At 39.0% G+C, this 25,151-nt stretch overlaps 1 protein-coding gene across 1 annotated transcript in view; it reads left to right on the top strand.

Moving 5' to 3' along the window:
- EPB41L4B (erythrocyte membrane protein band 4.1 like 4B) overlaps positions 1-23,368 on the top strand; it is a 164,714-nt gene extending 141,346 nt beyond the window's left edge. The window contains exons 23-25 of the mRNA XM_030943783.1: positions 17,646-17,714; positions 21,548-21,711; positions 23,292-23,368. Of these exons, the coding sequence (XP_030799643.1) occupies positions 17,646-17,714; positions 21,548-21,711; positions 23,292-23,361 (303 nt within the window). The 3' untranslated portion in view covers positions 23,362-23,368. The remainder of the gene's footprint in view (positions 1-17,645; positions 17,715-21,547; positions 21,712-23,291) is intronic.
- The last annotated feature ends 1,783 nt before the right edge of the window (positions 23,369-25,151 follow it).

Raw genomic sequence — 25,151 nt, 5'->3', positions numbered from 1 at the left:
TTCTTGGTTTTAATATTTTGGAGAGCAGATACTGCCCAGCATCAATCAACTCTTTTTGTTTTGTTTAACATCTATAAAGGTCAGCTTGTTCTCTACAGAGCAGGTATTGTTTACAGACCTTTCTCTGCAGTTTCACTGACTGCAGGCTGCTCTCAGTTGAGATTTGAATGAAAAGTTTACTCTTCAGGGAGAGAGGCTCCAAGCAAAGACAAGCTAAGGGCAAATGTGTAGCTTTGAGACAGTCTGATTATTTAATAGTTCTGTTGTGATAGAATGTTCTGTCTGTTATTTGAGGGTCAAGATAATGTGCAGCTTAGCATCGTGTTACTGTCAAGTCTGTGGTCATATGCTGGTTTGCATACTGTGGCCTGGTTCTTGGGAATTTGGTTGTTAATTGCACCCATTTGTTTCACATTCAGTAACAAGTACAGTATCTGAAGGGGTCATTCATGTTGTCTTATTTGGGGTATTTGCCTGAGGTGATAGAGACGGAAGTTCAGATTCCTGTGTAGTCAAGGTTTTTCTGCAGAGGGTTATTCCAACAGCTCTCTTGTCTTCGTTGTCTGGACTAGAAAGACAAAGACACCTAAATTGGTCATCCAAAATTAGGTTTGTAATCTGTTTTGGTCAGGATGTATTCTGCCATTCTGAACTTCCCCAGTTCACTGGAGAGCTGTTCATTTCAATCAACTTTAGATATCCTCCCTTCTTTTCTGTAACATTGCTGGTAGAGAGTGATTAATAGCCACTGAGTGAGGTGCATGATCTTCGTTGTTCAGTGTCTAAGCATTGATGTTTCCTGATGCCCTTGGGTTTTATCCATGTTTTGCTGCTGTTGCCAGCAAAACAGTGGAAGATACCAAATACAGTGGAATCTATGCTGAGAATTACACTTAGAAGTGGAGCTCAGAAGACTAAATTAACTTATAAAAATGTAAGGATTACTGAATGGAGAGAATTAATAGAAATCATCAAAGCTGCATTGCAGGGATGAGAGCAATCAAATTTGTCTACTCAGTCAGCCTGGAGGAGGTATTGTGATATATACAAGAACCAGCTGAGCTCTAATGGTCACTTAGTCATCAATACTCAGACTGCCAGTAACAGCAGGGCAATTATGAGGCAGACTGATTTCAGGAAATCATTTTGCAGAAAAAATAATGTACATTTAGTAATGCAGATTGCCAAGAGGGAAAGGTATCCTTTTGTGCTCTGCAGTCCTAAACCCCTGTGGTTTATGCACACTTCTATTCATTTTTCAATTAGATCCTACAATTAATTGACTACAACATATTACTTGTTGTCCTTAAAACAATTTCAGCATGAGTCTTCATCTTTTTTTATTGTGACTTTTAGGACTGTGTCCTTTTAGCTTGTATGTGAACAGGATTCAATCCCTCCTGCTTTTGTGTTTTGGAAAAAGCAAATGGATTTTTAAAAATGCAGCATCATATATAAATAATTATTTTAACACATTAGGAGCATCCTTAATGAGGTATATTAGAATAAGCTTTGTCAGTGTAGTGGGCTCTTTCTCCTCCTGCACTCCCTCCTTGTGTTTCTAGCTTTTCTGGAACTGGATATCACTGAGCTTTAAGCTATTCTGTTGTGGCCTATAATTGGTGTGATTTCTGACATGTGTATGAATGCAGAGTTTTTCTTGTTTAGTTACAGAAAGCTCAGTCTTAAGGCACTGAATGAATGTAACAGCTGCTACACCACACTGACAGTACCTTCTCAACCAAGAGAGAAATCAGTGTGCACAAACTTCAGTTTGACCTAATGGAGTGGGACAAAAGAAGTAAGAGTTCTACATACATCATGGGACTATTCCTAAATTTAGACTAAGGTTTGTAATGCAAGGTGGATGGGCTAGGACTAAGATCACATCTAAAGAGGTATCAGAGAGCAGTAATTTACAGCTGGCTATGTACTTTCAAATTATAGGTTATCTCATGCTGTATGAAGTGAATAACTTTCTAGAGCTTCACCTGCCATCTATTGGTGGAAAACGGAAAGTAGAAAACTATTTGCCTATTAAAAGCTTGAGATATAACGTTTAAAAGGTATAAATTACCAGTATGATAGTTTATGCTTTCAGTGTAATACAAGATATTTTTTATTTAGGAGGAGTTGGAAACAAGTATTTTAGTGATAGTATTGCTAGGGTATGCAGTCCTGTTCATTCAAAGGGATCTCACTTAGTCTGAAAGTGTACAGAATTTAATGCATTATTATCTACTATTTTGGAAATAAAGTGAAGGTAACCAGGTCAAAAGTGAGTCAGCTCAGGGAGAAAATGGGAGAAGTTTTTGTATCTTGATGGAGGTGATAAAACATCCCTGCAAACTCTCAGTAGATAGTATATAGTGAGTAAGAGGTAGTGAATCGAGCAAAATAAGTAATGTATCTTTCCATTCTATTCCCCTTTAATGTTTGTTTTATTAATAAAGAAGAGTTAATTTAATTTTTACTTGGTACATTTTTATGAAAATTTTGCAAGGTTGCAATAAGCCAAATAACAGAATGGGAAGTGAGTTCAGTAATTCTTGCCTTCATTTTGAAGAACTTTTCACTTTCTGTGCAGAGCAATTTTACAGTGGAAGACAGGCAAACATATCAAACTCTAATACCTCCATAACCAGTGATTTTGGCATTGAATTCTAAACGAGACTGAGTATAATGTAATTCAAGACTGATATGTGATAAGAACATTAGCATGTATCTACTATCTAACTGACTGAAAGTATAGATCAAGTATCTCTGCATGCCCCCAAGATCTTTGAAACACCTCAGAGACAAATTTATAAATGCTTTACTGACAGTGAACTACATACTGAAGAAAAAATAGGACTGTTGAAGACTGGGTGATATATTTCAGAATTAGAACCTTTCTACTTTTACATCTTCATCACAAAAACAACAACAAAAAGTTTCTTAGTATAAGATAAATTGGATGCAATAAGTATGCAATGGATTCAAAGGGGAATATTAAAAATGCTATTTCCCAAGCCAGCTTCTCAATTAACAGCATTTGCACACTCAGATTTACATACAATGGCCAATTATGAGCAAAAGAATTTGCAAAAAGAAACAGTTTGTTTGTTACACATAGAAATAAAAAGTAAAAGCAGCAAACAGGATGTCAAATGCACATTTATTCCCAGTTTCAAGTTCATGCCCTTTAACTCCATATTAAGCTAAGATAAAGCAAAGAACAGCAATTGCTAAAGCAAACAACATCAATACAAAAAACTTACAGCAACAGACAAATCTAGTTCCATGTGAACTCAAGGAATATTCTAAATTTACTCATTTTGCAAAGGAAGATTCTTTTCTGCTGCAAGAAAAGGGCACTAGCTGGATGAGAACACATTGCAAAGAGGTGCACTGTAAGGCTCAGTCAAACTGAGCATGAACATTTGACTGGGGATTTGCAGGAAGTGCTCAGGGCCCATCCAGCATAAAGGCTCCTGGGAGCACACAGCTTGAATCAAGCAGATGCAGGTTACCTGAGCATCATTTAGGTTATATAAGGCATGTCAGTAACTAGGGATGGGACTTAGAACATTTTAGAACAATCATAGTCTTTGGGCAACCAGATAAATGGGTCAATACATAAAGAATTATAAATAGGACTTGTGACTAATATGTAGCTCTGCAAAGTACAGGGCTTTATTGGTGGATGCCAGTTTCATAAGCAGTCTGTTGAATTACTAACATGAAAGATAATGGAGTGTCAGGCTCAGAGACAGCCCCTTGAATCTTAGTTTAAAATTCACTAAATTACCTAAAACTCTTTGACTGCTATTTAGAGATTTGTTATTTACAGATTTTTCTGCCATTCATCCATTATAGAAATAGTCAGTGAAGAAACAAGAGAGAATTCTAAAATACGAACTCTAAGCTTCTACATTTACTTTTTATTTTTCCTCTGTTTTAAGTGATTTAAATTCATTGGTTCAATATATTTTTTCCCCGTTATCTGTATACTGAGCAGAACAACTTGGTGCACTCTGTATATATATGACGGATGATTCAACACTTTTCTATTTCTTCAATTAATTGAAAGTGAATTCTCAAAAAAATAAAAAGATCCTCAAAGTGAAATCCATTGCTGACTTTGCACCTGTGGACCCCATGATAAAATGGTGTTAAACAGAAAAAAAGTTGAGGCATGTATCATATAATTCAGTGCTTTTAAATAATCAGTGGTCCACTGGCTAATATTTTATAAAACTTGAGATGAAAGTAAGGTGCAATGTCAGAAGATAGTTTGGATCAAGAGGGCAGAATCTTTTCCCTGGAGAGGTGATAAATTCTGCCACGTACAATTATTTTTTGTCGCCTTTTATGTTTTTATATGCTGTCCTGTCTATTCTCTGGCATTCCATGCACCTGTGGTGGTAGAAGTTATAAAATGTGCAAATGCCTATCAGTAAATCTGGTTTCTGCCCGATTGTGTGAGCAGAGCTGGTCCTGGAACTTAAGGCTTTGGCTGGACTCCATAGCAGGCCTCAGCAGATGGGGTCTCATTTGAGAAGATACTTACACCAGACAACTGGAGGATCCTGTGGAACATGTGTGCCTGCAAAGACAGAAAATGCTCTGTAGCGAATGACTGTGAGATTGCTGCACAGTGGTGGGATGTTTGCTGTGCCTGCACGATGGGTGGTTCAGTGGCCGTTTCCAGATTTGCCTGTGAAGCTGGAGGACTGAGGTTGTGGTGTCGCAGCTGCACATGTAGGTAGGTGCTGGACGGTTTAATCTGCTCCAGATTCCTTAGTGGGACTGAACATTAAGCCTACAAACAAAATTACTTAGCTTTAGGTCAAATAATCTATGAAACCCTGGGGTTTCACAGATGGCTCTCCTGAGGACTGTAGGAGTGATAAAGTATGTTTGCAAGCAGTGTAGTTTCTGGAGTAGTACTCCAAAAGGAAGTACTACTGAAATTATTTTAAAGTTTGACCAGTTTATGGGAGGGGTTATAGGATGTGCTTGACTGCAGTAATGGTGACCTGAGGCCGACTGACAGGCAAGGTCCCAGGGAGTCTGCTCCTTGATGATGGAGAGCATCTGCCAAACACTTCAGACAGGGCAGTCCAAGACTATCTGAGTGCTTCACTTTTTGTGCAATTAGTGCCCTAATCATTTTTAGTCCAGAGCTTTTCTCAGCATCTCTGAAGTGATATAGATTGCCACCACTCCAGCAGTGTTTAGGAAGGTCAGAAAACTTGAGGGTCATGAACATTATTGAAGCTTAAAAAAAGAAGAAAAAAAAAGAAAGAAAAAAAAAGAAAAGAGGAAAACTACCTGAAATCCCTTTCTCCTGCCTCCTCAGAAAAAAAATAAAGGATCATTCCATGCCAGTAGCAGCTTTCTCTTTTGCTTGAAATCAACATCAGAGTAAACGAAAGGAATCAAGTAAATGCAAGCAAACATTTTAAACCAGCTGGCATCTACCTCCTACAGCAAACAGAGAAGACAAATCTTTAGCAAAGCTTTTATAACCCATGAATTGTTGTAAATCAGGTCTGATATGTTCAATCATACATCTTTTTTATTTAAGATTCTTGCTTTATTTTTCAAGCAAATATATTCCATGTTCTGAGCAGCAGTAATCAAGTGTAACATCTGCCTAAGAAGAATAAAAGTGAACAATACATAGACAATGCTTCCCAGACATAGAGTATAAAGCACCATCTTTTTGTACTGGCTGAGTCTCCTCTTCACTCAGCAATAATCAATGTCATACAGGAATGCTTAGATTATGTGCAAAGACTAAAACCAGGTATATCTTTTTACATTTGCTCTTGATGAGACAAGTACAGTGATGAAGCTATTATGTCACAAAGACTTTTGATAAAGGCATATTGATCACCTTTTTTTGACCTGAGAAGTACATTATTCCTTTTGTCTCAGCAGATGCAAAGTTCCTAATTTCTCTTCCTCACTGTGATTAGTGACAATTGCATTTAGACTTCAGTGAGTAACTATTGTGTGTTTGTTTTCTTTCCAACCATCTAATGAACTGATATATGTGTAATTCTAATTCACATTTTTCCAGTGTGATAACAAGTGTGATACTAACAGCTTGGCTGTTCTGTGAAATTTCAGTTGAATATCTCCAGGCTTCAGCAGAAAATAGGAACATCTGCTTTCTGAAGTTTTTTGACTGGCTGAGTGACACAATTTGTAAAACCAGCAAAAAGATCAAGTAAACTTTCTTTTTATTTGCCACACAGTTGAATAATCAGAACTGATAGGAATTTTTTTTTCTTCTTTGAAAAGTGATATCTGGTTGTCTACATTTTCCTTTCAAAAGCCTGTATTGGAAAATATCCTAAACTGAATGTCAGAGAGTAGTAAGAAGGGTAGCTAAAAAGATCAGGCCAATTTAAAATTAAATAGTGGTTCATTTTCAAATGATGTTGGGTTATTAATTTCAATGAACTCACGTTTCCAAGCAAAATGTCATTTCTGAATTAGGCAGTAAAAACTACACTGACAAAGTGCTGATTGAAGCTTTTTAAAATTTATTTTTTAAATATAGAGAAAATTGAATCAGCACCATTTCTTTTGTAACACATTCAGGGCAATACACATTCAATAGATAGGCATTTTCTGATGAGAATTTCTAAGCAGTAGCAGTCCTTTTTGATGAGCTACCATTGGTACCTAAGCGACCAGAGACTTTCTCTTCTGGCCTCTTCTGCTTTTTGCTGTTATTCACAACAGTGGGTAAATTCTCTACTGAAGCATAATATATATTTTATTTTCTGTAGTCTGTCTACTAGCTAGCAAAACCAAAACAGAAATACAATAATTGACTTCTGAGATTTACATCCAGAGATCTTTTGCTATGACTTTATACAAAGCTTAGTACAAATCTTATAACTCAGAGGAATAGCAATAGCAGAATAACCAGTAAGTCAAACTGATAAAATTGAAGTTTTCATAAACCTCAGCCCATCTATGGTAATTCCACAGTTCTGTGCCTTGTCCCAGACATTGTATATCATAGAAGAAAATTGTGAGTTAATTGTGGGAGAAAGAAAGCAGGAGTTTCCTAATTCTAACTTATTAGCTATCATGGTAACTGGATTGCAAACCAATGACCTTAGTAGGAAGGGTTCCCTTCTGTTCATATCCCTTATATGATTCTTTGAAAAAAAATGCTAAACTGTTTTGAGCTGAGGAAGAAAAATTCTACAGAGTTAGATATCCTGTACAACCATTTTAAGTCTGATTAATAGAAAGCAGTTCTTGCATACTTCTCAGAATTATTCGTTGGAACTTGTCCACAAAATAATCACTATGGAAGAACTATGGATTTATGGTTTGCTTTATGGTATGGCATTCTTCTCATTTTCAGCAAACCAAGACCAAATGCTCCTACTTTCTAGGAGATGCAGCTGGTGAGGTCAGGAAAGTAAACCTCTATAAAACTCATTTAGCAAGTTAATGTCATTTATTGGTCCTTTGTCAAAAGGTTGACTAGAATCTTGCAAGCGCTCCAGTGCTGCAGAATGTCATCTGGCCTCTTCTGGCGAAGTACCAGATATTGCCAGGATGGATTGTGATGAAGGAGCTGGCCCTGCCATCTGGCATATACACCCAGCCATGTGCACATGCTTTGCTGAGAGCCCTGTTGGCAGTGCTGGAGATGGGAAGTCATGTGCCAAGCACAGTGGTCTTCCGACCACCTGAATTTGTGCACAATTTGGCACTCATTTCATGCTGCAGCCAAGTTGAGCAAACTGTCGAAATTTATAACCATGAAGCTCAAGTGCTCACATATAGATAGAATCCGTGTGTTTGCATCAGTGTCTGAGCTGCCCAGATTTCAGACAAAGCTTGTTCTCTTCAAAATATCTGTGGTCAGGACAGCCCATGTTTGTGGTGCCTCTAAAGCAATTTTGGCCTTCTCCTGTCTTGCTGCTACTGGTTTGGAGAAAGGGTTGAAGAAACTGTGCTTTCTCTTTTCTTCCTCACCATGAGCAGGGTGGTGAGGCAGTTTGGATAAAGGCTTTTCTGTACATCTGTAGTGTGGCTCAAGTTGAGCATATTTGTGCTCCAGGAACAGTTAGTTCCCAAGCTCATAGGCGGCACACTCAAAAAGCTCCAGGCATGAGATTGCAAAAGAAATCCCAAAACCAATCCAAAAACCAAAAGCCCAACAACAAATCAGAACGACACCCTGCTCTTACCCTCCCCCAAGAAAAGAGAGTATCCTGGGTCTTAGCCTGCAGCTATCCCAGGGCTCTTGGGAAGAAATTTAAAAGTAAACACTGTAAGCCCCCTCATCATTTCCAAATTATGAAGTTGACTGGACCAGTTTTTGCTCCTCTTACATTTCAGAAGACTTCAGGATTTTTCTGAACTGCAAGAGTAAACTGTAATCTTCCCAGGGACCACAACATCAGCAGAGTTGCCAGACAACAGTGTTTTCACCTCCTCCATCACCACATGGTGGTGGGAAGGGGTCTTTGAGGCAGTGGTGTTGGAAACATGCCTTACAGGAAATGTTCAGCCCCAGTTTGGGGGCTGTGAGCTCCTGTTGGGATGGACAGGAAGTTGGTGACTGAGGACCAGGATCTGCCTATAACATTTTATTCACAGTATATTTCTTCCCTTGAAGAGGTGCCACAAGCAGATCTCTGGGGAGAGGACTGTCATTGTCTGGCCTCTCTCTCATTTCCATTTTACTTTTCCTGCTCCCTGCAACATTATAATGCTCTTCAGTTGCCTTCACAGAGATGTCTTTAATAATGGATCTTCCCAATCCTTTGCTCAATAAACAAAATAGGGGGAATCAGAGCTCTGCTCAAATGAGAACGGCCTTCTGGCACTGAAACTGCTGTCATTCCTGGGCCAAGCAGAAGAGTTCTATACTTGTGCTCTTGGTCCAAAGGAGATATTTCTTTTGTAATTAAGGATGGGCAAGAGTGAGTTATGTGCTAATAGCCCTAATTGATTTGTATTATCCCTTGGCTGGGACTAATCTCTTTAGCCTGGGACATATCTGAGTGCAGTGTCTCAGACTGGGAGACTGGCTTTTAGGGTAATATCCCTCAGACACAGAGGCATCTGATATGTTTCACGGCACTGAATTGGCATAGTGTTACAATGCAGGTGTTTGAATCTGTATATGCCTAATGAGCTCTTGTGTTCGAACACAACTAGATTTTACTTGCAGTCAAGACAGAATCTTTGTGTTTATTTAATGCTTGATGGCTGGCAATACGAATGATTCATAGTCAAGGGAATGAGGTTATGAATAAATAGGTTTTTATTTATAAAATTTATCACAAAACATTTACTAGATATGGGATTGAATTTGTTCATGCATGAATCTTAAACCAAGCAACACATTGCTTCTTATAGACTTTCAGCTTCTACTCCAGCTGGAGTTGATAGGATCAAATAGTTTTATATCCACTACATTTAAAGAAGCAATGCTCTACTTCCTTGATGCAGGTTGAAAAAGGTGACATATTATGATGGGAAATTATTATTGTCTTATAGAAGCTTAATTCAGTGTAGACATTTAGAGTAGCGAGGCAGTTGCAGCACAGCACAGCAGTCAGGACTCTTATGTGTACTTGAGATCATAACTTGTGAGAGGTCACCAAAATTTGTAGGCACATGCACAGATTAAGGCTGAGGTAGTCCCTGGGACTGGTCACATGCTGAAGTTGAAAATACACTCAAGTGTTCTTCTGTATAGATTTATAAATAGTGCACCAGTTTGTAATTTTAACATTTTTTCTGCAGCTCCACTGACTTTAATCTACCTGTGCTATTCTTTTCCTTTATAATAATGAACTGTATAAACTCCCGGGGATTTTATCAGAGCTCAATAGCCCAGAAAAATAGGACAGAAAATTGGTGCAAAGTATTTCTTACTATCCTGACATTCAAGGAGACTGTGATGGGTTGAGTTTCTAGACACTTGAGGACTTTCAGCCAGCTTTTGCTCTTACACAAGTAGAGACTGATTACACTTGAGAGACAAACTATTTGTTTCTGTTGGACTAAGGTCGAGCAGTACACTGTTTGTGCCAATGTGTCATAACTTTTCAAGACAGGAATGTGATCCTGAGGGTTCTAAAAAAGGGCAGGTGTGTTACATGGTTATTAATCAGCCTTTGTGGGAATGTTCCTGGGTTTGAAGACTCCATGTTAATAAGTCTTGGTGAACTAATAGTTATTGGGTGATGAGCCATCAGTGTCTATACTTGGAAATAATCAAGTGTGGTAAGGGGTGAGTTTTTCCATCCGGTACAAAATACAGTCTGCTTGCTAGCAGTGAAACTGGGAACTATATGTCTTACCTGGGGCACTCTCCACTGGCAGGAATCACAACACTCATTTCCTCCTCTTAATGTTATCCATCTTTAGTGACTTTCTTCTGTGAAAACAGCCTCCATCTGCCGAGATGCCACTTGATTTTGTTAGCTGTGCACATGGTGTAGGCACCAACCACTGGATCACCGTTGATTTCATTGGTAAAAGCCAAGGGACAAGAAAGGTAACTTTGCATTAGCTGTCCCAGAAATGCAAGTAATGCAGCATCTGTTGGAGAGCAACCATATACAGTGGGTACCTACTGCTTTCTGTTTGTTTAATTTCTGTGTTTTAAACAAAGACCAAGCAAATCTTTAGTCTGCATTTTAGCCAACCCACCAAGACTGTTACATCATTTTACCTTGCCACGTTTTCCTCAGGGGATGGTGACTGGGCTGACAACCCATTCTGTGATTATGTTCTGCTTAAGCTTGCTCACCTTCACAGCACCAGCGAAAGAATCCTGAAAATCCTGAAGACTGTGAGATAATGGACACTGTCTTGTTTTGTCACATCTGAATTGTTCTTATTCTGTATCCTTTTGAAGAATGTCTTCTCAAAAATATTCACAAGGCAAAGTTATGTCTTAAAAATGATCCAGGACATGCATTTTCTTCCAATGTGCTGTAGAGATGCTGGACTGATTTAGTAACACTATTACTGTCGTCCCTCATGTTCTCCCAATACCTCTGAAGTCCCTTTGCTAGCAACCCATAATTACAGTCCTTAGAGTGAAAATCTAGGGTACTTGATCCCTAAAGGTAGCATAAAAAATATACTAGCACCAACAAAATTTGTTGGGCTGTCCTTGTAAATTGTTACAGAAGCTGACATGAAGATTCAGGCTTATATCCAGGGCATCTTAACCACTGTGATTTACGTAGACCTGCTTGCAAATAGTGTATAGTTTATACTGCAGCCACAAACTATTATGCAAGAAGTATCTGTGAAAATCTAGAACTGCAGCAAATCCAAGCTTTAGCAGAGACAGAACCTTCTACATGTTCTACTCCTATGAACTCCCTTGACATCCATTTGGGAGACCGAAGTCACTGGAGCACAGTCAAGGAGCTACATAGCCACCTCCTGACAATGCCTCTATGTTAGGAAGGATTGCACAGTATCCCTCTAAGAGGGAGGAAAATACCTGATGGAGAGGAAAATACAAGCTGCTGGTGAGACATCAAAAAGGTGGTGTATGCTGCCAGGTCATGTTCCAGGGCAAGAGGACTCAGCCTGCAGCAAGGTCCAAAGAAGGGCTGGTGTACATCAGTGAGCAGAGGAGCAGCAAGCTCACCATTTCAGGGGGCCCCAAGAGAACTTGTCTCATCAAAGATACTGTGGGATGAACATGGAGCTTTCAAAGTGGAGCTTTTTCAGTTTACCAGAAAGAATGAAACGGTACCTGTGGGAATCGGGACTCTGTACTGCAGTACAGTGGTCCTGTGGAAACTCACACCAAATCAGATGAGTCAAAGACTTGGATGCACTTATGTGGTTCTCGGGAATCAAAGAATATTCTTGGAAGTATTTCCTTGATCTCCAGACTCCCCTAGTTTTTTGCAAGATAAGGGAGACCCAAATACCAGATGGTACTATGAAGGAGATTTTCCAATGTTGTCTCTTCAGAGAGAGTGACAGGGCAGGGAGGTTCTGAACATGTAGTTTCTTCCTCCCTGGCTTAGTGGCTTGTGCAGAAACCCATCCTCTTAAGAAACTTCTCATTTGGTGCTTTAGGGTGTTTTCAATAGTACATTTCTGCAGAAATGCCCTCTTTAATGAGTGTGAACAAAATCTGTCTGCTCTCACCAACACCTGGATATGAATTCAAAAAAATCCTGCATCCCATGAGAAGAAGGTGGCCTGTGATGCAACATGTGTGGGATTTGCACTAAATATGGTTCATCAGGGCATTAAGTTCACACAGCTTTTTCCAAGACTAATTAGTCAATAATATTGCTGATTTTTGTTTCTGTCCTGTTGCAAGTTTGCTGCACTATTTTGGTCTATTTTTCTCCCTGTGCATCCTGGCAGTGATTATGCCTACCTGTCTTGCTGGTTATGTTGCCACATGAGAAGGACACGAACTGGGGTTGACATAATCTGAGTGTTGGATCATTTGAGCCTGAAACTGCTCCCACTCAAAAGAATTTGTTTGTCCCTGTAGATATTGCATGGTAAAAAATACCAGAAACTCTTTGAGTTTTTACATTTTCTGGCTCAGTATTCGTTTCAGCCACTGAAATGGTATGACATCAGGCAAGGAGCTTTACTGAAAAATACAGAGCCTGGAATCTTCACAATGGTTTTGGAAACCAGGTCTAATGGTTAACTGGTATTTTTTAGTCATGTCACATGTTAGGACAGGGAAATGCTATTGCAATATCCTCCAGACATCTCAGCCGATGTCCCTTTCTAATTTGATGAGTAGAAACAAGTCTCTGTGCTGTATAGATATGATGGTATTCAACTTACATTGTGTATTTTGAAATAAAGCATGACAGAATATTCCTCTGGCTCTATGTGTATCCTGAGGGCCTTATTTATGGCACTGCTTCAGGTGTTAGCAGCTCTGCCTCTTCTTGCTGTACTGCATGGGAATCCAGTGAAGAGTCTAGCCTAAAGTCTGTCTTCCATCTGGTCAGTGTATAAAGTGACAGTGCAAGCCAACTGAGATCACACATCCTCACCATAATGTTACAAATGCCTCCAAGTCAAGATGCAGGGGATGGCAGTGAAGCAAACTGTAAGCAGCAGAAAATGTTTCTGGACCTTGGTGGAAGGATAATTGTGCCAGGGCAGTGATATTCCAAGGGCAAGGGAACATATCCAAATTAAGCCCTCTTCTCCCAGAAGTAGCATTTTTTGCCAAAGCAAGGACATTAGTAATATTCCCTTTTGATAGAAATACCAAAATAGCTGATTTTATATCAATAAACTCAACAAAAGTACTCTTTCTTTATCGCCTTCCACTTTCATTTGGTTATATGAGAAAGTTACATTTTTTTTTCCTCCTAACTCATCTAAAAAGTGTTTCAGGAATGTGCGATTGTTTTTACTGAGATTTGAAATTTCATCCAGAAGAATTCTTTGCACAAATGCAAAGAAAAGGGGAAGATTCTTGTCCTTTTTCTTCCTTCACACTTCTTCATTCTCCCTTGCTATATAAATGTCAAGGAAAATCAATGTGTTAATTCTTTCTCGCTGTGGCAAAGATTCCTCCAAAATATTGGAGGAATCCACTCCAATGGACAGCAATAATGCAATAAGAATCTTAAAGTACTAGCATAAAATAAAAAGGAATAAATTTTTGCTTTTTTTTCCCCATGAAAATCGATGTGACTGTTATATCTGACTGGTTTTCAGATTTTTCACCTTAAAGATTGCTCAACCATTGGACTTCTCTTGAGACTATGCCAATCCTTTATTATTCTTTTCTTCTTTTTTCTTTTTTTTTTTTTTTTTGAGAGTCAACTGTTCTTTTAAGCTTAGTAAATTCTCAACTTGCCAAGCTAAATATTCCAGACAAGGAGCTACTTGTCCAAGGTAGTTCTGCTATGGTACTGCTCCCTGACCTTTCAAGCAAGGGGCATTTCAGGTTATGAAACAAGCCCTCAGCATGTGAGATGCTGCTGGAATGCCAGCCTTCTTCCCTCCCCTTTCATGCCATGGCCCTGCCACCTGACAGTTACTCATGGGGCCTGCCTAAGAGGTTGTCTTATGGCTGTGACTTTGGCTGCAAGACTCTTGGCACTCCTGGAGAGAGAGCAAGTGTGCTTGAAGTCAAGTTCTGTACTTAAAAGCCTGTCTGTGCTGTTAAGGAGAGCACAGCTCTAAACCCTTGTTGCTCATGCTATTTCTGTAGCCCCTGTGACACCAGTTAGTCCCTTTTGCTCTCGTGGAAGAGCCTGACTGTACCAGAAAATGCCTATCTGAGTAATGTGGGAGAGATTGCTGTTCCATCTGCCAGGACAGGAATTGTGCCCAGCTGTAGACTTTAAGATGTTACTTGTTTTGCTTCATACCAAAGCAGACAGCAAACCTCACTCTGGTCTATAGGCAATCCATGCACTGACAGCTACTGTGTTTCACTTCTCTGAGCAGCTAGAGTTCAGCTTCACGAGATCAACCTGCCCATGGAACTGCCCACTTCCTCTTCCCTCTCCTTTTCCCTTTGTGTGTGCCATCCCAGGTAAAGCCTGGAAGCTGCTGAGAGTCTCCAGATGCTGGAGGAACTGCAGCTTTGAAGTAGGTGGTAGAGTTGGCTCTTCCTTTCTCCTGTTCTCAGTTCCCAGGTGGCATCTTTCAACTGATGCTGCCATGACAGGGAGAAGAAAGCACCCTGGAAAAGTTAAGAGTCTGCTTCTTCCCTGTGAGTTGAGATATTTAAAGGTATGGTATGTCTTCCACCTAGGACAGGGAGAGAGGCTGTGTGGGGAAGGCATAACATTTAGGTTCTGCTCAGGGAGTTGTTTTTCTTTCTGAGCTACTCTGAGATTTTTGACTTCATGCAATAAACTCAACTCCAATGCAAGGGTAAGGAAGAGACTCACCCATGATGCTGCTTTCCTTGTGTGGTGGAGTGGGAATTTTCTTCCCCCTTCCAAGTCCTGGCAACTGCTACTGCTGGCCATGGTAAACATGCAGGACAGTTAGGTCAAAGTAATCTAAGTAATATTCCTGGCTGAAGAGACCTTTCAAATTTCCAAATCAAGTTTCACATAAACCAATTTTCAAAGTGATGCTTTCCACACTGTCATCTCCCCTTCCTGCATATCCTCTGTCTGAACAATATTCTTGAATATGGTTTTTTTCTGCTATTGTTTGGATTAGGATATTGTACCAGCTTCCTACTCGGAAGAGCCAAGCCATTAATAGATAAGAACTTCTTGCCAGTGTTGAAGAGGCAACAACAGTGTTGTCTCTCTGCCTTGCCTATGGAAGCTGGCAGCAATAATTTAATCAAGGCCTGAGCCAAACCAATAAACTCTGTTGTGCCTTTTGAGTAACAGTGGTCTGTTCTCAGAGGCAAAAAAATATGGGGGGAAGAGTAAATACTAAAGGCTAAGCAGGGTGGTTTGTTTGTCACTCTTAAATTGAACACAGGTATGGGTTTTCCCCCTCTGTTCCCTAATTTCTCTTTCCACTTTGTTTAAAAGACCAGAAATTGAAGGGTTCATAATCCAATGAGCCTTTCATTTGTCAACATTTTCCTATTCTCAAGATTAAAATAGCACAGTTCCCTGAGAGACAGACTCCCACTGATAACTAAACCAGATTGGCCATTTCTTGCCCTGTTTTGATGCATAGGCTGGCCTCACACACATCCACAGATTGCTGGTTTTGCAAGAGGGCATTCTGCATGGCTGTGGGTCACAGCATGTGATCAGGCTGATTCCTGTTATGTGCGTCTGCTCCCAAATCTCAGTGGAGTCTCCTTATTCTGCATAATTTTTCTTTCCTGTGTTCAGTAACCATGCTTCATTTCTGTAATGAGACTAACTGGCAAAATTGGAGAGATTTTAGCTGTGGGATATCAAACTCATGTGGCACATGAGCAACCAGATTCCCATCCCTGTTTGTCTTTGGTTCAAAGATTTTATTTGTAACTGAGTATACTTGTACTTTGTACTGTAACATCATATTATAAACCCTTCATAACCTCAGAATGTCAGCCTGGGCTCATGGGTATTTGCTGTCTCTCAAAAGAGTGAGATATGCTATAGCTGTCCAGATTTGGCTCTGGGTATAATGTAAAATAACAAACTTGTGAGGAGCTATACTGTGTCAGTCTAATGAGCTAGGTTCAATCAGCAATACAGCAGACATACATACACTTTGCTAACAGACATGAATATAGGACTGTAAAAGGACTGTGAAACTTCCTTTAATAAGTTTGCATAGAAAATTGTAATTTGAAATTATTTCTCCTTCTCAGTGTTGTTAGCTCATTTGTGCCTGTGTAATTGATTTACAAACACCTTTACTCTGTTAAAAAGTCATTTACATGCTTGACGTATCTTTGTTATCCATACTCCTCGTGTGTAAGAAGCCTGACAATTAATGCTAAGCTTAATTCCACATGTTTGCAGAAGGAAGCCCAAAGACAGCTGTTAATTTCCCTTGGTGCCCTTATAAGCCAATATGTTTCTGCTATTTTATTTGCAAAATAAACACTGTACATTTACTTAATTATATTTGATGTCATAATTCCAGGTTTTTCTTTGGCCTACAGGGGCTCAGGGCCCTTAAGGTAGCTTTCCTCATTATTAGACAACAGTTGTATAGCTGTAGTTAGTAAATTATGATTGAATACATGCATAACAAAAGCAATGCACAGCAGTTTCTGTAATAAAGTGAAAAACACACCTTTACAGTGACAAATGTAATTTTCCAAAAGGAAAGCATGAAGTGCAGTTCAAATTCAAATGTTTATGTGCTATTTTGTCATCTCTGAATAAATGAATAATAATGTCTGCATTCTAAAAAGGAAAATAATGAGAAACAGCATCCACAATAAAGTGGGACAGAAATTGTTGCTGCTTTTAATATATTTTTAATTTCAGCTAATGTTTAAAGCTACGTTAAGGGCAGATGTGACTTCCAGCAGGGTCTGGTCACACCAGTGACTATATCCTCATGAACCAAGCCCTCTTGGCGCATGGATATGTTGGTCTCGCTCCTCTTTGTTTCCATGCACATTTCAAAAACCCTCCAAGGGTCATCTTGGGTCCACAGCCCTCTACTCAACACAGGGCATCCTAGCTGCCTGAAACAAACAGCTGTCTCCATGGTTTTTTAATATATGATTTTCTTTTGATCCCACCTTGGGTGATTGTTTGTCTTTGGTAGCAACAGTGTAAGTGAAAATTTGGAAGTCTAAAATATTTAAAGGACAAGTTCTTTAGCCAAAGTTCCTGTACAGCAAAATTTGCTCCTGCACTTCATGTTGCATATCTTAAAATGTAGTGCTGGCTGAAAGAATCACACAATAATTCTGGTGACAGAATTGGAAGATATATTGTATGCAACCAGCTCTGTATTTGCTCAAGATATTTAATTACATGGTAAAATTAATTTATCAAGTTTTCATATTTATGCTTTGACTATTCATCATCAGGTTTCTGTATGCATTTTTGGAAGGGTCTTTTTTGGGTCTGGTCCAAGCACTGCTGAACTGCTCTGATTTGTTGGATATGTCACTGTAGTTGCAATGCTTTGCTGCTTTTTTTTTTTTTCTTTTGCATTTTTATGCTCTGAAAGTAACATCTTTTTCTTTATCTTTTTTAAAGATAAAGACATTCCCTGCTGATACATCTAATCCTTTTTTCGATCCCTTTACAACAGTACCACAGTTTTCTGTAAGTAGAATGTGCAAATAAAAAACTGTGTTTTAACACAATTCCAACTTATTTTTTAAAGTGTCAGAAATCTATGCACGAAGCAGTCCTCAAAAAATTTAAAAAAAAGATAAATTCCAAGCAGAAATTAAGAGTACGAAGCAGTTAAATATTCCCATTATACAAAATGTTGCCTGCATTCAGACATTGCTGCTTAATAGACAGAGGACTAAAAGTTAAAGGTCAAGGTTCACTACTAATGAAGTCAGTCCCAAAATGTTGTTCATTTCAGGACTGTAGAGGACACTGGTGAAGCTCCATAACATCTTTACAGGGAGCATTAAGGGAACGGGAAGATTTAGTCCTCTGTCCAGCAATTGCATGGCCTCCTGCCTGAAACCACCTGCTGTGCCATCACAAAGAGAGCCCTGATTTTCATTGAATGTACAACTGAACTTTAAAGAATTGTAGTTGGTGTGTGAATGACTACAATGGCATCCTTGTACAAACTCTCATGTTAACCCAAGAACTTGAATCCAATATTGAACTTCATTCTTGTTAAATATTCACAGAAGATGTGACTTAGGGATTTTGGTGAGGTAAACTACGTACAAACAGAAAACAATTATCTGGCAATTTAAAAAGTAAGTATGTTCAAAATCTTGCTTTGGTGGCAGAGGCATTATCTAAAAAGTATGACCAAAAAAGTATGACAAAATTAACTACTCTTTAAGAAACACTCTGCTTATAAACACCATGTAAAATGATTTATAATTTTAAAGTTACATTTGCAAAATGAAGTATTTCAGACTTTGACCTTAAATTTTACTGGTTGCAGCAATCTATATCTGGCATATAATCCAAGATAAGTTACTTCATTCACTGTTGGGTCATGTGAAGGTTCTGTCTGTATTTAATGATTTAAAGAAAGATGCTTTTGTTTCACAATAAACCTGATCATGGGCTTTTATGTAAATGTGTTTTTTCTCCAAATAGGTACTTTAAAGCCAGAGTTAGCCTTCCCAAGCTGTGTAAGTGCCACAGTTGAGTTCTAATTAAGTGCCTTTGAAAGTACACAGGAACATCACATCAATGTTTCATTATGTCAGCCAAGTCCATAAAGTTGTGATAAAAGCTAACCCAAAGTTACAGTGCTTGTGTCTTTCACAGTACTCCTTTACCTAAGCAAAATTATGTGCACCCCAAAACAGCTTTCCCACTAATTAGTATTGATTGTCAGATATTATTTTTTTATCTCTGACAGTTAGGATGAAAAAAAAAAAATTAGGAGGGCTATGTAACATACATTTTCATAATTGGGAGGTCAGAAGTCTAAAATACAAACAGAAGGTATACTGATATACTTACCCACAGAAAATTCCATATTGCAGAAAATGGTTATTTCATGGCAAATTCAAATGTTGAATTTTTGTTATGTTCTGTCAGGAGAAAAGAAGCAAAGCAAAATTCAAACTAATCTTTCTGAAATCCCATCTTCTCCCCATAGATTCCCATTTTCCTGGGCAGGGTGGAGAGAAAAACTGAGATCACAAATATTTAAAATACCATTGCAATAAAAACTGAATGACGTCTGATCCATCACGTGACCCTGTATATTTCTTTTATGAGTTATGTACAAATATCTGTGGTGAGCAAGCAGCTACCCATGGGACTGCACAGAGATGGGAAAACAATTAGGAGAGTTAGGTGGCTTTGGTCCTGTGTTTCATAGCCCTCTGTCCCAGTCCAAAGGGAGGTGTCTCTCCACTGCAGCATTTCAGATCATCCTGGGGCACTGCTGAGGGCATGAAGAGAGCTACACCACAGGCAGGAGCTCTAAGGGGAGGGTTGCTAGGGCTTGCAGGCAGGTCTAGCTCTGATTGGTCTCCAGTCACATGCAGACCCTGATGGTAATGTTTGGTAATTGTTTTCTTTTTTTTTTTTTTTTTTTTTTTTCTGTCCTTGCTTCCCCTTACCTTCCACTTTTTTTTTTCCTCCCCTCTTGGAAGAAAACATTGGAATGTTATTGAGCAGGAAAAGGATTATGTATAGTGACTTTTAGAAGGCTTTACCTTTTGTGTATAGCTCCAAATTTGGTGGTGTATATGAAGTTGTGTTGATTTGATCAGATGAAAAATTAGATTACTTGGTTACCTGTGATGTTTAAATATAAGCTTCAACCCAGGAACCCTCTGAATTTCAGAGATTTCCATAGAAAAATGTCAGGCATGATGGCCATCTTCTCAGGCACATGTAAGCCACATAGATTTAAGTTAATGAAATTATATCTGTTTAGACCAGTTAAATATTTGGCTTAAGTGTGCAATCAGACATATGTATAAAAAGATGCTTTGGATATCTACTGCAAAATAATCATCCAGAGCAGACACACTATGGGACTCAAGGCAGTTCTTCAGCAAGTGTAGTTTGTCATCACTCTGCCAATTTCAGTGTGGCTGGCAGAATTTACATCAGCTTCAGAGTGATGTCTTCTTCTCATGCCATAGGGTAACATATGGCAGTCCTCAGAGCACAGGGATCCCATATGAGTGACACCAAGTTTCATAACCCTGCAGTTTGTAAGTTTGAGTTTTAATGGTTGAATTACTGAGAATTTTGAACAGGTCCTATTAGCGATTACTTACACACATGAGAGTTTCTTTAGTTGATTTTACATTTTTCCATTTTACTAATTTTGTGGAATTAATGGAATTCCTTTTGCTTCAGAGGTTATTTTGGATCATTAGAAATGTGTTTAAACCTGTTAAAAAGTGACAATAAGCAAGCAAACCTAACACATACCAGTCTTTCCTGGGCTCAAATAGTTTTCCCACCATTTGAACTAAGTTTGTGAATCACTTGCAGAGGGTTGCAGAATTTGAGAAATAATTAGACCCAAAAAAATATTGCTCTTGAAATAGCTGCTTTCTTATGATGGTGACTTTTCCTCCTCCCTGCCTCAGACTCTGAACCAGGTTCAGAAGAAACAGTCACTAAGGAAGAAAGGTAGGCTATAGATACCGGTAGGAGCGTGTTTTAATGATCTTGACTCATTGACAATTGCAGTTGCTCTGTATTCTTTCCAGGTTAGGGTCAGACATGCACCACAGGCACTAGCTGCTGTGCTTTGGCATAAGAAATAGCCCACACCAAAAAGCAAGACAAGGCTGTTTGATTTTTAGGGATCCTCCCCCTCTGGTTGTAAAAATAGCCCTGTCTTTGCTACAGTATTATTGTGCTGAAATACTTCACCTAAAAGACAGGAGATGGTTGCTTGCTGTTTGTCTTAAATCTGCACTTCCAATATTGCTTTAACATTGCTTTTCATTGGATACTAAAAGAATAATTCTCTTGAGGCATGTTTCAGTTAGCAAAAGTGGGAAAGAGATGGAGAATTTGAAACTTAATCCTAAAAACCCAGATTCCCAGCTGTTAACAAAACACGGAGTATTTAGAGGACCCACCAGCAAATTGTATAGGATTCCTGAAGGATATTCCAGAAATCTCATGTTGTCAACATTCTCCATAATTTTTAGGGAAAATACAATAATGATAAGTGTCATTCTCCAAACTGATCATGATTTTACCTGAATGCTGCCAGTCCCATAGGTGTCACCTCACTCAGCGCATGTTGCAATCAGGCCGGTCCCTCAGGCATCAAAAGAGGTGGCTGTGGAGCCTCTGCAGAGGCTGCACTGAGAGGTTATAGCCACAGCCTCCAATTTTTTCTCATTCTTAGTTGCTGTTACTGTGTGCTTGGCAATGAATTGGGTAGTGAGGGATGACGAGACCAGCAGAAGCTAATCTACAATTTTTTCTTTCTGTGTGTGCCTATACATGTGTTTCTTTTGTAGGCAGAATTTGCAGACAGCAAATTACAGTGCTGTGGGGTGCAGTCATCTCCTAAGATTACGCTGGTGTCTCCATCACCTGTCCTGAGGTCTCTGGCAGAGACTATCCCTACTCCAACAGTTCAGACAGTATATACGTCGCATAAGCCCATTTCGCTGGCAGACAGGTACTGTGCAGTTCTTTCACAGAAATACTATGATGTTTTCTGCATTAAAGGAATCAGCTTGATTTCCCTTTTTCTGTCATAATTACCATAAATTGTCGTTTTCTCTTATACTGAAAGATTTTTGCTTCACTACTTCAGAATAGGTGGGTTATGTAAAGAAATATCTGTAACTGATACTCATGCTCTGAGATAAAGAAAAGCCTACCTTAATTAACTGCTGCAGCCAGGAGAGAACCATTTCTGTGACCAAGGGCCTGGAGAAAGAGGGTTGTGCAGATTTTTCCACAGGCAAGTCATTTTGTCTGAACCACAAAACTTTTGTTTTAATAACTGCTGTTACAATTTGTTTTTTGAAATTAGATGTCCATGGGGGAAACCTGAGTTTGAGAAATGTCTGTTCTTCTAAATGAAAAACAGGCATTGGTTTTCTTTCTTGTTCCTCTCTTTTCTTTTTTTCTATTTTAGTAATGTCAAGCTACAGTGGTCTTGTAATTTCTCAGAGAATCAACAAGCTCTAGCACCTTTTTACAGACTCTTTTCAGTTTTCTATTCTTTCATCCTACTGGTTTTGCATGCTGGCTTCTTATTCTATAATTTAATCAAAACTGAACTTCTCAAGCTGATAATTTACTGAATATAAATGTAGCAGTGGATATAGTCAGTACTTCTGGAGCACAAATAATTCAAGGCTTATGAAGAAAAAAGTATTTCTTTAACATCATAATGAATGAATCTTTTATGCTTTTGGATTCACAGTCGATTCCCATTTTTGGTTGTTAATTATTTTTTGCAGCTGGTTAATTGCACCTGCACATTAATTCAACATTGCTTACTCTTCTAAAAAATTATCATTCCAGTGAAAAACTAATTCTGAAGCTGTAGTGCTGAACTCAGCTTCTGTAAGATGTCTCATGCACAAGTGGGTGATTCTACCCCTGCTTGCCCACAAATGGGCTGCAAGGTTTCTGCAATGCCATTTAAATCTTCAAACTTTGGTATAAGTCTGAGATACATAACTTTCAGAACAGCGTGGTAAACAGTATCAGAAATTGAGTCACTAAACCAGGACATTCCCAGGGTTACAAATCCTCTGGGCTCTTGGTGAGAGCAAGGACCTCAGGCTCTGATTATGGCATCCTGATATGTGCAGGACTGTAGTAAATTCAGCATAGCTAAATATCTATATAGATATATATATGTATATTGATATCCCCCAATATCAGATCACACCAAGGAGCAGAAGGCTGTAACAGTAGTCTATCATAAGGGCATTTGCTGTAGCTGCTCCATTTTTAGAGTCCTTGTCCAGCCTCCTTTGAAATCAGTAGCCTTTAGATAAAATTATAAACTGTTTTGCCATGTGGACCTTTTTATATCCTTCTTCTTGTCTCTGTTTGCTCATCAGAAATATCAGGCGATACTTGTTTTTGAATCAGCCATCAGTTATCAGCTTTTTCACTGAATTGTGTCTGACCTTTTTTTCCCCTCCTTTGGTATTTTGAAAATGTTAATTATTTTAAATTGAAATCTGAGACTTATTGTTGTTCCCATAATTGGCTGTTTGTGCATTAATTACACAGTGCTGAGACTCTGAGGCGTGAACTTGAGAGAGAGAAAATGATGAAAAGACTCTTGATGACAGAATTATGAAACTCGCACTTCCGTCAGATGGAGAATGGATTGGGGCCTTTCATGTGCCTTCTGTCTGTTTACATTCCTCTGCTTCTGTGTACTCAACATAATGCATCGGGAAAATGTGTGATATTCCTGGCTTGCCTGGATTCACCGCCGTTGGTTAAAATTCCGTCTTGGCTAGACTTTGACTTGAAGGAGTTCCTTTATTCATTTGCTGCTGGGAAATAAACCTTCAATCCTTTCTCTCTCCTGAGATTTTATACTATTAACACAATTAATTTCTGGTTTGGTTTTGGTAAATCTAGGGCAAAGAGGATCAGCAAGGAGCATACTGATTTCTATTGGAAAACACTGTTCTGTACATATGTTAATAAGTGCACAGAAATTAATGTTATGCAGAATATTTTGATAGTAACATAGAAAATATGTCATTTTGTATAACTGAAAATTGCAATGAGCTACTGCTATTTGTTAAGAGAACCATTTTTAAAGCAGAAGAATGATTATTACATCCTAACCCCAGGACTGTTAGTCTCCACAGAATAAATGGCTGTCTTATTAAATTTCTAACCTTAACCTTCCCTCAGAGATATAAATAGCTGCAAGTGGGAGAGACACCCCACCATACAGATACACACACCCAATACTTCCTACAGTTTATCACCTTGACCTAAACCTTCAACAAAATCTTACCGTATTTCCACTAATGGATGAAAAGAATCCGTTGTTTAAAGTAATTTGCTACTGACTTTCTAGCTTGATACTGACTTTTTTAAAGCAAGTGAGGAGTTTTACCTTCTCCAGTTTGCCTAGGCTTTAAGGCTAGCCCACGCTCAGACATCTTCTGCCCCAGCACTGAAGGTTGCAGAGCCTCAGCGGTGTGGACGTAGCTCACACAAGGAGAATTTTTTCCTTCCTGGGTAAAAAACCACCTTCCTGGCTGACATGAATTGATTGGTCCCCTTGAAGAACAAGAACAATGATCATTTAAGGCATAGCTGTGCCTGTACCCATATTTTTAACTCTACTAATCAGCATGTATGGCCCAGCAATCCTGTTCAGGGCTATACATCCCATTCACCTCCAACACCCAAGCGGCCTCTACATCCAGTGGAGCTATCTCAGGCATGAAGTGGGGTGGGTGGTCCGACACTAGCAGAGCCAGAGCCACAGGGAGGGAATTGGTGGGATGCAGGTAGTGCTACCAACTATCTCCTAGGGGAAAAAAAAAGGTCTCAGTTTCCCCTTGTTCAGTAGTGCAGGGTCATCTAGAAAACTAACAATATCTGACTGTCAGCTACAAGGTACTCTTTCAACAGGAAAGGTTTTGTGCATTTTGTATGGCTGAAGATGTATATTTTTCTGTTACTCTGTACACTATGTTCTCTTATTTGTATTAAGATAAAATATTGCCCTTCATTTGGCACTGATTGCAATGGCTTTATCTCAGCTTAAGCAGTTTGTTTGTGTGGAGGCTGGGAAGTGATTGCTGCGAGATTGGATTTCCTTCAGAGTTAGCTTCTGCTGTTTTTCTGAAATGAGAGTTCTGGAGACCTTCGTAAGACTGTGGAGTGCAGTGTGAAGGTATAAAATGACTTGTCTGTTTTATATTTGCTGGGACAAAAAATCAGCATTAGGCTTCCCATTTAAATCCACCAAACACAACATTTTCTAGTTGCCATAAATTGGGTCAAAATACACAGCACAACTGTTAGGTAGAAAATCACATTACAAAATTTAATCAAGTGGCTCAACATGAGCAGTGGGCACCATGAGCCACAAAACCACACCTGGACTGTAGATTT

The sequence above is a fragment of the Camarhynchus parvulus genome, chromosome 2 (genome assembly GCF_901933205.1).
Source record: "Camarhynchus parvulus chromosome 2, STF_HiC, whole genome shotgun sequence".
In the NCBI taxonomy this organism is placed as follows: Eukaryota; Metazoa; Chordata; class Aves; order Passeriformes; family Thraupidae; genus Camarhynchus; species Camarhynchus parvulus.
Note: the sequence above shows the minus strand (reverse complement) of the source record. Positions and strands in the feature narration are given on the sequence as shown.